The sequence below is a fragment of the Zootoca vivipara genome, chromosome 5, assembly GCF_963506605.1.
Source record: "Zootoca vivipara chromosome 5, rZooViv1.1, whole genome shotgun sequence".
NCBI classification, from domain to species: Eukaryota; Metazoa; Chordata; class Lepidosauria; order Squamata; family Lacertidae; genus Zootoca; species Zootoca vivipara.
Genome location: NC_083280.1, coordinates 11240550 through 11256283, shown reverse-complemented (window position 1 = coordinate 11256283; position 15734 = coordinate 11240550). Strand labels below are relative to the sequence as shown.

At 43.7% G+C, this 15734-nt stretch overlaps 1 protein-coding gene across 1 annotated transcript in view; it reads right to left on the bottom strand.

Annotated features, from left to right (window-relative positions):
• The window catches only part of GNB4 (G protein subunit beta 4), a 30488-nt gene extending 15118 nt beyond the window's left edge, over positions 1–15370 (bottom strand). The window contains exons 1-2 of the mRNA XM_035134154.2: positions 15126–15370; positions 865–969 (exon numbers count right to left, since the gene is read on the bottom strand). Of these exons, the coding sequence (XP_034990045.1) occupies positions 865–921 (57 nt within the window). The 5' untranslated portion in view covers positions 922–969; positions 15126–15370. The remainder of the gene's footprint in view (positions 1–864; positions 970–15125) is intronic.
• Between the last annotated feature and the right edge of the window lie 364 nt (positions 15371–15734).

Genomic DNA, 15734 nt, shown 5'->3' with positions numbered 1-15734 from the left:
TAATCTCAGCCTTCAATCCTGAACCCATCATGGGCGATAACGTAACTCAGAATCAGGGTGTAAACACAGGCTGCCGTGTTCGTTCTTAGCCTGTGCTAGAGCATCGCGGCCACAGGGGGGAAAGCTCACACATGCACCCGTTGACTCTGAATCCACCACAGGAGCTGAGCAAGACAGCTCTGGAAACCTCTCAGGAGTGAATGTTGATTTCATTCACACATGCAGTGAGGTGGCCCAGCATTGTATCCCAAGAGCTTTTAAAATACAGTGGTACCTCGGTTTATGAACACAATTGGTTCCGGAAGTCTGTTCATAAACTGAAGCGTTCATAAACTGAAGCGAACTTTCCCATTGAAAGTAATGGAAAGTGGATTAATCTGTTCCAGGCGGTCCACGGGGTACTTAAACTGAAGCGTTCATAAACTGAAGCGAACTTTCCCATTGAAAGTAATGGAAAGTGGATTAATCCGTTCCAGATGGGTCCGCGGAGTACTTAAACAGAAGCGTTCATAAACTGAAGCATGGGTGTAATTGGGTCCGGAAGTCTGTTCATAAACTGAAGCGTTCATAAACTGAAGCGAACTTTCCCATTGAAAGTAATGGAAAATGAATTAATCCGTTCCAGATGGGTCCGCGGTGTTCATAAACCGAAAATTCATAAACCGAGGTGTTCATAAACCGAGGTTCCACTGTACAGCATCAGCCTCCCGATGCCCACCAAGGGAATAATTCATGGAGGGAAAGGTGTTAGGAAGGGAAAGGAGGCGAAGGAGGAAAACTCCATTTTTTTTTCTCCTCAGTTTTTCTCCCCTCAAGATGTTCACAGATCACCACTTATTTAGCATCAAAAAAGAAACTCCTTACTCTGATTTGATTCCGGAGTTGTTCCGCCTCCTGCCGCAACTGCTCCAGTTCACTCATTCTCCTGAATGAGTCTCTTTCCCACCTTCACTGTACTTTTGAAGAAGTCTGCCAACAAAGAGGGGGGGGGATAAAGAAAATAATATCGCCTCCAACTCCCAACACATCACAAGAGACAAAAAGACACCTTACTGAATTGACTGGATTTTTTTATTAGGGCCCTTCATCCCTTTCACCACTTCTGCTTGGGATACGTTACAATACCCCCACAACACCTGGCATTCATCGAATACATTTCAGGTGCCTAGCGTTTTGCATGCATTGTCTCGGTAATCCTTACAGCAGCCCCAAACAAGGAAGTCTGGATTGCCCTCCTGTCGGAGAAGGGAAGGTTGGGTGGGCTGGGGAAGTGGCAGAAGAGAATATTGGTCTGCCCAAGGCCACCTTGCAAGTTCAGGGCCAAGATGCAATTGCAACTAGGGAATCCCTTGCTCATTAACCGCAGCAAGGGAAAGACAAAGATGATGGGAAAGATACAAGCATTCCTCCTTCCTCAGTTCTAACTCACAAGACACAGGACAGGTGCAACACAGTCAAATAAGGCAGCCATGCATTCTGAACAGGAAACAAGCAAAGATACTGGAAGCCCAAGGATAACGTTTTGGCCATAGGAACAGTATTTTTGCCCAATGAGTCCTTTCTTCGCAGGCTTAAAATACAGTACTGTAACTCATTACCCCCAAAGAGGGCTTTTGCTCGCATTTCACATTTTATGTTCTTAACAAGCAGAACAACATAACTTTTATTTCATTCTCTTTATATTATTTATATGTACCATGGATATCTCTGGAAGCAGCAAATTGATGCGGCTCAAAGCTTTCAAAAGATGCTTCAGCCTCATTAGGCACCGAGGTGAAAATTTAATTACCTTAAAAGCAGCTCTTTATTCACCTAACAATGCCATATTGCAGTGAATGCATTAGCTGCTTGAACGTGGAGAGATCTTTCCCAGGAAGGGAGGGAGCAAAGGGGTGGTGAATTCAGATTCGCAAACATATCCACATGACAAACACTGAAAAATAACTTATCTTGTGCTTCTTGAAAAGCACAAAATATAAAATACCTCCACACCCAATTCTTGTTTAAGGGAAGCAAGGCCACACTTTGCAGCATAATGGAAAGAATTCCCATTAAAAGGTTTGAACAAAGTGAAACCAACTCCAAGCTTTGCGTCTATGTCATCCTCAGCAATGATGAGTGTGGTAGAGCTCAATTCATACTATTATCTACCCCAACCTATTGAAAGTAGCTGTTTGCTCTTCTAATGACTTCCTTGAATTTCAGACATGTGCCCAGGAAAGAGAGGAAGCAAAATTTTTAATGTGCATAGTGTGAAATGGAGGAAACCTAAGATCATCCTGCATTTTTTTGCCATCATGTGGAGTTGTAGAATATATACATCCTGTGTTTAACAGGGATCGTCCAGTCAATGGTGGTTTACATGTATAGTACATAAAATACAAATATGAATTAAAAACATCCATTTACAGAACTTTTACTCTATCGGTAATAAAAAATTCAAATTTTCATACCATTATCTCACTACATGCTTCTGAGAAGACCATGAGCAGGGATGAAGGCAAGAGCTATTTCCTGCAGTCATAGGATGCTTATGAATATTACGTAGTTAGGGGGCATGTGAACATGGGGGTTCCTTTCGGTCATCCTTATTGACAACGACAGACCCATCCTTCATGAATGTATCAATCCCTTTTTAAATGGCATCACCACACCTTGCAACAACCAAGCTACATATGCAATTATGTACTACGTATTATTATATTTTGCCTGCCCTTAGCGTATATGAGAAAGGAAGAAAACATTTGTCTGTATCCAGTTTTCTCCATACCAATGTACAATTTTAGGAACCCTATCAAGTCCTCCCTTAATTGTCCTATCTTTTGGACTTAACCCTGCTTTTAAAAATCTGTTTCGTTTCAGCAAGACACTATTACTCTAATTTCAAATTAAAATGGGGCAGGGGGAAGCAACTTAGGTCACATTTAAAAAATATTCTTAAAGATGTGCTTTTATCCTCCCCCATTTCAAAATGACCAAACTATCCAAAGAAAGTGGTTGAATGTTTCACCAAAAGGTAGGCATATTAAAGCACAGACAAAAATCAAGCTTAAATCAGCTTTCATTTCACACACACACACACACACACGCACACACACACACACACACAAACCACAATACTTACCCTAAAATGGCATGGGGTATTCAAAGCAAATAACAGTGTTACCTTGGTTCTCGAACGTAATCCATTCCAGGAGTCCGTTTGACTCCCGAAACCGTTCAAAAACCTAGGCGCAGCTTCCGATTGGCTGCAGGAGCTTCCTGCACTCAATTGGAAGCCATGGAAGCCGCGTCAGATATTCAGCTTCCGAAAAATGTTCACAAACTTACTTCTGGGTTTGCGGCGTTCAGGAACAGATTTGTTTGACAACTAAGCCATTCTCTCAACAGTCACACATGATGCAAACCAGCAGCATCAGCAGCATGAACAAGTAAAAAGAAATGTATGATCCTAATGTTAATTAGACTAATTCGCAATTAATACAAGGTACAGATACTTCACTACAGAGGCTGTTTACTACAAGTTGTGGTTACTGCTGCGGTTTCCTAACAATATCAGAATTCTAAACAAGCATTTTTACACAGTTGAAGTGTTAAAGAAATCTTTTATTGTTTCACAAGTCCTTTTGTTTCTTCAGAAAATAAGCACAGGAAACAGGCCTAGGTGTGTCCTTGATCTTCTAAGGTTGAAAATACTGTGCACATTTTCAAAAGGGTTCTGCAGCAACATGTGCCATAGCAGATCTACTACAAAAGCACAGACTGCTTTAACTCATCATAGTATAACAACCAAGAATCAGTGGAAGACTAGATTCTTTCACCCAATTCCACGCCCCACCCACTGCATCCTGGGACAACACAGCCCATGATGCTTCTGTAGAGGCTGACGGGGAAAAGAGCTACTGCAGAAGCTTGCTTTCTGCTCACATACGATACAGCCAAGATCCAAGAGGTTGAGAAAGTAGAAATCAGAATGCTCAAGGGTCCAAAATGTACCTTGCAGTAACTACAAGATCATCAGCCTTAGATTCCTGCTGTTTGGTGCCCACACAAACACTGCCATTTTGACTTGAAATCTGGGTGCAGTGTTGCATGGTAGGCTCTCTTATCAAACACTTATCTTCTGTGTGACTTGGGCAAAACAACATTCTTGGGCAACTTGATTGGCGGGAATTTATTCAACAGTACAAGGCTCACAGCTGAAAGGGAGAAGTGCACTACTGGTGTTATAGCCATTTTGTAAAAAAGTATCAGCTTCATTGCTGATGCACCTCAAAGCTTTCCTCGGCCAGCACAGCTCTGGCACTTAAAGAACACATTAAGACAGCTTGCATCATCATGCAGCTGTGACATTTAGTGCACAGCTGTAACATCTCAGAGAGCACAAAGAGGGATATAGAACCCTTGCCTTTTTATACACCATTGATCACCCAAAAACAATTAACAGTCATTGCTCTCGGTGCTAACACCTAATTTGATATAACTTCCCAAAACGCAACCATGGTTGACTTCAAACTGGACTGCTTATTTATTTTTTATTTTTTAAAAAAAGCTTTGTTAGAAGATACAACTTTATAATGACTGTGCATCATTATCTTTATCATTAGATTTCTTACCCACCCTTCCAACATACGCTCCCTAGAATAGTAAAAGGAGTTAAAACAATTTACTGATACTGATTTTTCCTCAGGGTTTACTCCTGAAGTTGAGCCCAATCTGCCCCTTATTTCCCTCTACGGCACATGAAGCAACCACCTTCTTAACCAATGGACCCACTAGTGGTTTTATCTGCTCAATCCACCGGAGCCCGCCTTCACATGTAGGGGAAGTCCCTAACTCATTGAGGGTTTCAGAGACCCATTATCTACCCTCACCTGAGTTAGCTGGCCAGTCAAAGCCATTTCCTGGGGTGTGGCCGCTGTCACATGCTAACAGCATCCAGGAGCCATAGGTGAGAGCTGAGTTCAGAGTGGGGACCAAAGGTGGACAAACTACCCCAGAAGGAACATGACATGTCCCCAACCAGAGGTTATACCCTTCCACTAACAACCCATAGAGTACCGTATATTGTAGAATTCAATGAAATTGAAATTGAATTAACATGACACCTACACACTCTAATGATGGTTTATACCAGGCATGTCCAACAGGTAGATCGGGAACTACCGGTAGATCACTGGATATCTGTGGTAGATCATCGGTAGATCAGTGGCTCCCCCCAAATAAGCTAAAAAACTTTGGCTCCCCTAAAAAAAACCCTCAACATCTTTGCCCTGCACCCCTAAAATGACCTGAACCACCAAAAACAGGGCTTTCCTTCCTAAAAAAAGCTCAATGTTACTTTCCTTCTTCCATAAAGAAGCTCAACAACTTTTACGTGAACCCCCCAAAACAGGGCTTTCCTTCCTAAAAAAGCTCAACAACTTTGACCTGAACCCCCAGTTTTGAACTCTGTGAGTAGATCGCAGTCTCTTGGAAGTTGGCCACCCCTGGTTTATACTATCCAGGTTCTACTTAACCAGGATTTGCAAAACAGCTTCGGTGTTAAGACTGGGACCACAGGTAGTGGTGATGCAGACATAATGTTAAATGAAGAGGAGAAGGGAAATTGTGCAGAAGTGGGAAAAAGTGCAAGCCTAACCAATGAAGACATTAGACCTGCAGTGGGCTAATAATTTATTCTACCAAACAAAAACAAAAAATCAAATTGTGATCTGTTCTGGAAAATTGTCTTTTCAGACTGGTTTTTCAGACTATGTTTTAGCAGATATAAGTAAAATATTAACATTTACAAAGGGCACTGAACTGGAAGAGACAACATACCCATTTAGACTGCAATACCTCAAGGAGTGCCTCTCCCCATATCAACCGACCTGGACCTTCCTCGTGTGCCTCCTCCATGAAAGGTGCGGAGGGCGGCAGCACAAGAACAGGTCTTTTCTGCAGCAGCTCCCCGTTTGTGGAATGCTCTCCCCAGAGAGGCTCACCTGACGCCTTCATTAAGTATCTTTAGATGGCAGGCAGAAATGTTTCTCAATAACTAGGCCATTGGCTGATTAAACATTCTATGCCCTTTCAATTGTGTTTATGAGAGAGGGCTTATTGGTTTGTTGGTTTGATTTTATTATTACAAGCATCCAGTTCCCCTTACCTGAGATTGACACATGGGCAACTGTGTATACTTGAGGTGCCAGGAAATAGCCCCCCAACTTATGTGCATTTTGTTAGGGGGGGAGTGTAACCCCTGCCTGGGTGAGGAGTTGCCTGTATTATGTATTTTGTGTTCTTTTTTTGTACAGTATTTTTATGTTGTGAACCACCCTGTGATCTTTGGATGGATGAAAGGCAATATAAAAATCATCATCACCATCATCATCGAAACTCAAGAAGACAAGTGGATGCTATGTATCTTTCTATTTCCAGGTCTGTAAGTCATCTTCAAATGAATCACAGTTAAAACATGACAAGGAAAAAATCTTACTGGTATAAACAGCAACATGACTCAAAGTTCTCCCAAGGCAGCTGAAGATAACAATAAACTATCTAGTCAAGAGTTTGAACCCAACAGATTTTGTCACAAACACATATTCTATCTATGGGACGAGGGCAGACACCAAGTCTGATAAACCTCCACAGTGCTGAATCATAAGCACAATGTTATTGGATGGGAAGGACGCATGATATCGAATGGTACCACAACATTGGGGATGTATAAATGTTCAGACGCAGCACTTTGTATAAAGTGACTGCAGGAGCTTCAGAAGCTTGCTCCCTTAACAGCATTTCATATAGCAAACCTGTTCAGAAATCAAGAGGAGTTTCAAAGGTTGTTTGTGTTATGGCATGGAAGTCCGATATCAAAATGAACAAAGTAAAAAAAAAAATATCCACTTGACATGCTGAAGCCTTTATACACACCTAAAGCAGAATCGCAGACTTTATATTAGTAAAACCTAAAACCTCGGCCCTCCAGATGTTTTGAGACTACAATTCTCATCATCCCTGACCACTGGTCCTGCTAACTACAGATCATGGGATTTGTAGGCCAAAAACATCTGGCGGAATGAGGTTGAGGAAGCCTGCCTTAGCCAAAAACTTGCTAGTTCAATTTAAGTATCAAGACTGTTAAAAGTGAACAATGGATTGGGCCTCCATGCCCAACAGTCACATGTACATTGTGGATTATGGCTGCAAACCCTAGACATGACTCCTAGCAAAAATAGAACTACCAGCAGAATTACCAAGACTACCATGGAGTAATTCAACATGATTATTTATTTCACACGGCAGGGAAACAAAATGGATATAAGACACTTGCCACTGAAGTCACACAGCAAAACTTCCATTCCTTTAAATGGGGCAGAACTGCATCAAAGCAAGATCACATGATCGTTCAAAGTAGTATAGGAATAAAGAGTCTTGAAATGAATTTTAGACATGGGAGAATGAAAAATGCACTTCGCTTCCACGGACTGCCAAACCGATCATCCCCCAGATACTCAATCTATCATCTGATTGAACGTCTTGCAGGTGCTGTAGGTGAAATATACGATAGGTAGATAAATAAATGCAGTAGAGATGTTAATTTGCAATGAAGCGCAGACATGCAGTACATTTTGACTTAACAACACTTCCTCTATTATGGCTTCTTCAAACAGCAATGCTCACTTTTCAAGGCTCAGCTTAGTCTTAAAGTGTATGAAGTCCAAACAACTGAAAAAAATAAATAAAAAGCTCCAGAGAGATAAAACTGCCCTGCTGTCCTGGCCCTAGTACACTCCAACAGCAGAAACTCCAAACAAAGCAAGATTCTCTTCCATGGAAAAGCACTTAAGATCAAGCTGTTCCAATGTGTACACTCGCACGTGTACATCAACAAGCACTGCCACCATCAAACTTCCTTTCAATTTAACTGGCACAATTCCAACGAAATTTAATCTAAGAAGACTAGGGCTTTTCTTATATTCTTATTTTCTAACCCTGTAAACAGACCATTATAATTAAGCCTCATGTTATTGTTAAGGAAGAAAGATACATGGATTGTGGTTTTTTCAGAAACAATTTCAACTCCTTTAAAATGAATTGGCAACAACACCTAAGCTTTTCCCCAACTCTGCCAATTACACTATACCATACTAATTTAAGTAACCCATACACTGTTTCGTAACATCCCTTACTGGAGACCGGTTCCAGTATTTGAATATTCATTTATCTCTTTTCTTCTCTCATTTCCAGTCCATTCCTATTGATAAATTGAGCCCTGCTGTACCATAAACTGATTGGCAGGTAGCCACGGCAGCGCTACTGTACATAAATCTTCCCAATGAACCATGATTGCAGCAAACACTAGAGATTTTTGCACCATTCCACAATATCTAATGGAGCGCTGTGATGAGCAGATGTTCCTTTTGTTATGCCTCTTTTGAAACTAGAGGGACACTGCAGGAGCTTGTCTGGACACAGCAGGTCTGGCAAGAGGCTGAGTGTGGCAACACCAGGCAGCAAAAGACTCAACCAGCTGAAGCCAAATATGTAACAGGGGCTTATGAAGTGTGAGATAGATCTGGGAAGAGGAAGGGGGAGACCACATGTAATTATAATCAACCTGTAACGAGAAAATATGTACCTTCACCACAGAAAATCTTTGCCAAATCAACTGATTTAAGCTGAATCAGTTTAAAGGAGTGGAAGTTTAGACAAGCATAATTAGGACTATGGCCAATTCCCATTTCATTCATTAAACCCCATTTCAAAGCAACGATATTAAGGAAACTCTCAGTGATTATGTGATTCCTACAACGTTCCAACAGAAAACACCAGAACATATGGCTTCTTAAGGCATGGTTTTTGACCACATCCAGCTTACCATTATCCATGGTTCTTACATTTCAGGTTCCTATGCAATATTTTTCTTTACAGCATCGGACTTTCCTTTCACTTCCAGGCATATCCGCAACTGAGCGACCTTTCGGCTTTGGCCCAGCCGCTTCATCAGCTCTGAATCTACTTGTACTTGTCCTCCGCTCTTCCTCAGTAGCATGTTGGACGCCTTCCGACCTGAGGGCTCATCTTCCAGCGTCATAACTTTTATATGCCTGTTGTCTTTGTCCATGGAGTTTTCTTGGCAGGGATACTGGAGTGGCTTGCCAGTTCCTTCTCCAGGTGGATCACGTTTAGTCAAAACTCTCCACTATGACCTGTCCATCTTGGGTGGCCCTGCATGACATAGCTCATAGCTTCTTTGAGTTATTCAAGCCCCTTCGCCACGACAAGGCAATGATCCATGAAGGGAATTGATGCTTTTGAATTATGGTGCTGGATGCTTTTGAATTATGGTGCTTTTGAATTATGGTGCTGGAGGAGACTCTTGAGAGTCCCATGGACTGCAAGAAGATCAAACCTATCCATTCTTAAGGAAATCAGCCCTGAGTGCTCACTGGAAGGACAGATCCTGAAGCTGAGGCTCCAATACTTTGGCCACCTCATGAGAAGAGAAGACTCCTTGGAAAAGACCCTGATGTTGGGAAAGATTGAGGGCACTAGGAGAAGGGGACGACAGAGGACGAGATGGTTGGACAGTGTTCTCGAAGCTACGAACATGAGTTTGACCAAACTGCGGGAGGCAGTGCAAGACAGGAGTGCCTGGCGTGCTCTGGTCCATGGGGTCACGAAGAGTCGGACACGACTAAACGACTAAACAACAACAACAACAAGGCATGGTTATTATCTTTTTATGTAGAACCTTATAGCAAGCAACGGCACAGGAAGAGCCTAGAGGGGACTGGTACAGGAGCTGAAATTGTCTAATTTCAAGGCAAAGGGTAGAGGAGCCCCTTGTTGATTTCAGCTGCAAGCCCTGCTAAAGAAACCAACAACAGTCTCCTCCAGACTTTGCAGTGAGATTAGTCTACCACAGGCATCCCCAAACTTCGGCCCTCCAGATGTTTTGGACTACATTTCCCATCTTCCCCAACCACTGGTCTTGTTAGCTAGGGATCATGGGAGTTGTAGGCCAAAATATCTGGAGGGCCGTAGTTTGGGGATGCCTGGTCTACCTCTTCACTAATTGTCCTCTTTGAAAGTTGACTAAGTCAGGACACTGTAAGTGTGGAGGGCAGGGAGAGGCAAGAGGACAGAACTGTGTTGCTTATTACAGGCAGTAACTATTCAGTGGACACCTCTGACAATTAATTGTGCAGCCTTGTTATAGCACTAAAACTGCATTTTGGTAGCAACAATATTATAGTTCTGGAAAAATAGTGGGATAACCCTGAAACTAAGTGCTTATCTGAAAGATGTCTGGATCTTGTACAATAAACAAGCAACAACTATACAACTTGTTGCGTTGTCTAGAAATGTTAAGGTATGCCCACAAAAAGATAAAAAATAATAGTTGCTAATCATGCCTTCCAAGCAACAAGAAAGTCAAAATAAAACAAGTCAATCAGTAGTATACAGAGGTCATAGGAAAAGAAGGAAACCCTATCATTCTCACAAACAATGCAAAATAATGTTTCCAAGGACTACATCTCCATATTTCAATAACAATAAAAAAGGAAAATCTCACAACCTGCAGCTGGTAAGTTACTATGTTTTAGATAGTGGCACCTTTCTCCTCCATAAGGGGATGCAGGTGGCGCTGTGGTCTAAACCACCGAGCCTCTTCAGCTTGCCAATCAGAAGGCCAGCAGTTCAAATCTGCGTGACGGGGTGAGCTCCTGTTGCTCTGTCTCATCTTCTGCCAACCTAGCAGTTCGAAACCATACCAGTGCAAGTCGATAAATAGGTACCGCTGCGCTCTGAAACTCATCATGGTCCTCCATGCACCAGTAGCAATTTAGTCATGCTGGCCACATGACCCAGAAAGCTGTCTGTGGACCAACGCTGGCTCCCTTGGCCTGGAAAGCAAGATGAGCACCGCACCCCATTGTCGGCTTTGGCTGGACTTAACCGTCCAGGGGTCCTTCACCTTTAACCTCTCCTCCATAATCTGATGGGGGAAAGAAGTCTAAGTCCACAAACTGCACACTTCCTTAAAGCTATTGACAATAGCATATCATGGTCCCAAATCCATGAACTCAGAATTAGGCAGAAAGCATGAGATACCATGCACCACCATCATCCCGCCGAGTGTAGAGATAACTACAAATCCTCTGCGTAAGCAAGGCTCATCCTACCTGTTCTCACTGACAGGATGTGTTAGCTTAAAGTCAGAAAACTCACATCCACCACTCTCCTTAAAACATGTGTTATTCTGTTCTGCTTCAGTATGGTTCCCATTCCCAGACTGTATGGTTCCCTCCAGACTGTTCTACTCTTTCCTCCTCCTAGTTTTCCATGACTATGTCCTTGTCCTTTTCTTTTGGCTGTCATCCCAGGACTCATCAATAAACCCCTCAGTTGCAAAGCATGTTTTCCACTAAGGTCCTAGTCATATAAAGAGAAAGAGGTTTATCCCTAAACAGGGGGATTCCCACTAAGATATAAGCAGAAAATATAAAATACAGGTAGTTTCATCTAATAGAAAGGAGTCCTTATTTGTACAGAATATGGTACTCCCAGATCACTCACCGTACCAAGGAGGACTCCTTTCTCTTAGATCAGGTATCTTAAGCCTTTTCAGACCCCCAATTTGTACTATTGTCCAATATGATGGCTTTGGATGATTTAGAAAACCAAGTGTTAGTCGTAACTCATCATTTGCTACCCAGCATATACTCTTAAATCTATTAAGTGCAATACCAAGCCATTACTAAATGTGCATACCAATTTCCCTCCTAACACACCAGAGATAATGAGATTTTGTGAGACACCATATCCAAGATTTGATATGTCAACACCCCATGCCTGACCATTCCTCATGTTGAGTAATATCCTTTATGCCATCAGCCAGTTTTACTGCAAGTAAAGGCAGCTTGCAATTGCCAACAATTACACCTTATTATTTTTGTATTTATTAGACTCTTTTCCACCACCACCACCACCCAAAAAAAATCCCAAAGTAGCATATAAAAATTAATAGTAGAAACAAGTTTAAAACAAGCTAAAACACAGGTGTAACATATAGATTGGTACCTTGGTTCTAGAACTTAATCTGTTCCCAGAGTCCGTTCGACTCCCAAAACCGTTTGAAAATCAAGGCACAGCTTCCGATTGGCTTCCTGCAATCAATTGAGAGCCACGTCTGACGTTCAGCTTCCAAAAAACATTCGCAAACTGGAACACTCACTTCCGGGTTTGTGGCGTTCGGAAGACGATTTGTCCAGGAGCCAAGCCACTTGAGTACCAAGGTAAAAAGGTAAAGGGACCCCTGACCATTAGGTCCAGTCATGACCGACTCTGCGGTTGCGGCGCTCATCTCGCGTTATTGGCCGAGGGAGCCGGCGTACAGCTTCCAGGTCATGTAGCCAGGATGACAAAGCTGCTTCTGGCAAACCAGAGCAGCACACGGAAACCACTATATATAAAAACCAATCCAATTCAACCTTTGCATCACAGATAGTGAGGGTGCCCGACACAACTCCCTGGGGACAACATTCTATAAATGGGGAGCCACTACTGTGTTGGCGTTCTTGTGTTGCCACCCTTCTACCTCAGTCAGAGAGGAAACAAGGAGAAGGGCCTCTGATGAAGAGCACAGGGTCCGGGTTGGTTCACATCACCTGACTTTCAACACCTTTTCTGCCTAGTAATCAGACGTCCTGTTTTGCAAAACTTTACACACCACCATAAACACATAAAACAAGTCTTATGATAGATGTGTATTATCCCTCTCTCTTTTGCCTACACCTACTAATCTCAGTGTCGTGGGTTTGAGCACCACGTCGGGCAAAAGATTCCTGTATTGCAGTGGGTTGAACTAGATGTCCCTTGTAGTCCCCTCCAACTCCACAATTCTATACTTTTACTCCATTTAAAAAAAAAAAGATCAGAGGTGAAATTTGCTTTTCTGCCTCCCACTAACAAATGATAAAAAAATTCCTTCAGTAGCACCTTAAAGACCAACTAAGTTTTTATTTTGGTATGAGCTTTCGTGTGCATGCACACTTCTTCAGATACGTATCTGAAGAAGTGTGCATGCACACGAAAGCTCATACCAAAATAAAAACTTAGTTGGTCTTTAAGGTGCTACTGAAGGAATTTTTTTATTTTACTTCGATCCAGACCAACACGGCTACCTACCTGTAACTAACAAATGATGTACTTTTAATGCACAAGTGTCATGTAATGGGCTTCCCTGCTTTTTCCAGTGATATGAGAAACCCAGAAGTTTTGACCAAGATAATCCCATTAGCCTTTTTAACATTGACTCTTCCACTCTCTTCTTCTCCATGCTTAATATCCTTTAGCTATCTTTTGAAACCCACTCTATCCACAGGTAACAAGTCTATAAATACTGGAAGAGAACATGGGAATCAAAAGTTATCCCAGACAAAATCGGAGCACAATCCTGTGGATGAGCCAGGAAAGTGGTTAATGAATAGTAAAACAGGTTATTTAATTTTCTTGCTGGAGGAGACTCTTGAGAGTCCCATGGACTGCAAGAAGATCAAACCTATCCATTCTTAAGGAAATCAGCCCTTAGTGCTCACTGGAAGGACAGATCCTGAAGCTGAGGCTCCAATACTTTGGCCACCTCATGAGAAGAGAAGACTCCCTGGAAAAGACCCTGATGTTGGGAAAGATGGAGGGCACAAGGAGAAGGGGACAACAGAGGATGAGATGGTTGGACAGTGTTCTCGAAGCTACCAACATGAGTCTGACCAAACTGCAGGATGCAGTGGAAGACAGGAGTGCCTGGCGTGTTCTGGTCCATGGGATCACGAAGTGTCGGACACGACTAAAAGACTAAACAACAACAAAACCCAACTTTAAATAAATAAATAAATTGCTCACTCTGCTCACAAAAGTTGATAAGGCATCCAACAATAGAATAAAAACAAAATGCTCTCAAAGAACACAATGCCTCAAAGCTTGGGGGGGGGAAGACTATTAACCTGTTCTGTATCAATGACGTGATATTTTAGTAGAAGTTGTCTTATAGCAACCAACAGCGTAAGGCCGACCAACAACTCTTCCAGCACCATAAGGACAAGAGAGTCACTCTCAGACCAACTACATCATACAAAGATAACCATAAGAGTGAATCTAGGCCATTTGGAAGGCAGAAGAGGCTCTTGCTAGGCACCAACATCCTAATCTTAACGTAGATTTTACTTAGATGTTAACCCTACAGCATTCAATGAGGCTTACGAAGTATTTATTGATACCCCACCCTTTACACCTCACAACCACTCCATAAGGTAAAGTTAAAGCAAGAGAGACAAGTCCAAGCCGCCCAGCCAGTTTCGCCACTGAATAGCAACCTGAACCGCTCCAAGGCACACTAGCCATTAATATTTCCACACAGGCACTTCAGGGGCTGCAGAGTCCAGGTTCCATAGGACTGAATGGGTTCGACTTCTGAGCAAACATGCACAGGGCGGGGCTGTAAGGCATGCAATGTGTGCATGCTAGAGGGAAAGGACTGGGAAGCTGTAAAAAAAAATGGAACGCTCAGCTGGTAGAGCATGAGATCTCAGGGTTGTGGGTTCGAGACCCACGATGGGCAGAAGATTCTAGATCAGGCTGGACTAGATCAGGCTTCCTCAACCTCAGCCCTCCAGATGTTTTTGGCCTACAACTCCCATGATCCCTAGCTAACAGGACCAGTGGTCAGGGATGATGGGAATTGTAGTCTCAAAACATCTGGAGGGCCGAGTTTGAGGAAGCCTGGACTAATGACCCTCACAAGTCTACCTATGAGCCCGTGTAGCCCTCCTGGCATTGCTGGGCGGCCGCAGGGGGTGCTGGGAGTTGTAGTCCAGCAGTACCTGGAGGGCAGGTAACACAAATTTCCCAATGCCCCCCCACTAGCCCTCAAGCACCCAGGTGGCTCCCTTTCCCCATAGCTCCTCCCATAGCGGTGTGTCGGGGGGGGGGTCTCCTTCCTTCTCCCCTACCCACCTCCAGCCCCAGACGCAAATCACTGAAAAGGGCGGGAAAGAGGCGCGCGGGGGGGGGGTGTCTCGCCCTCATAGAGAAAACCCCGAAGCAGCGAAGGCAGACGGTCGCCGCACACCCACCTTCTTCTTTCCCCCGAGCAGGCGGAAGAAGAAAGCGAAGGGACAAGAGGGCCGGGCCGGGCCAGTCTGGGCCTCGCGCTCCGAACGCCGAATGCTTGAGCGGGGACCGAGAGCGAGAGAAGGGGCGTGGCCAACGCGCTCCCGTCAGCCGCTCGCTCTTCCCCGGCCCCTTCGGACGGTGGAGTAGCCAATCAGGGCGCCGCCCGCGGCTATAAGTTTTCCAGGAGGCCACGCCCCGTTTCCTTCCTTCCTTCCTCCCGCCCTCCCCTCGCCCGCTTTTTTCTTCCCCCAATGTCTCGTCACTGCGATGCCCCTGTGGTAACCGCCCAAGTTTCCTTGTTCCGTTATCGGGAGGGCTTCCCTTCCTCCACCAACCATCACCGTTCTAAATGGGCCAGCCCACACGCTGGCTTGAGCGGGGCAAGGAAGGGAAAAGGAGCGCGCAACTTCGGGGAAGAGGGGGTGCGCCCTCTCCCTGCTGCCTCACACCCTTACACACGACTGTGGAGGTTTTTTTTATTAACTAGGGAGTCAGCCTCATTCATCTCCCCGGGACTTGCTTCTGAGTAAACATGCAACAGTTCAAGCGGTTTTTTTTAATGTATTGCG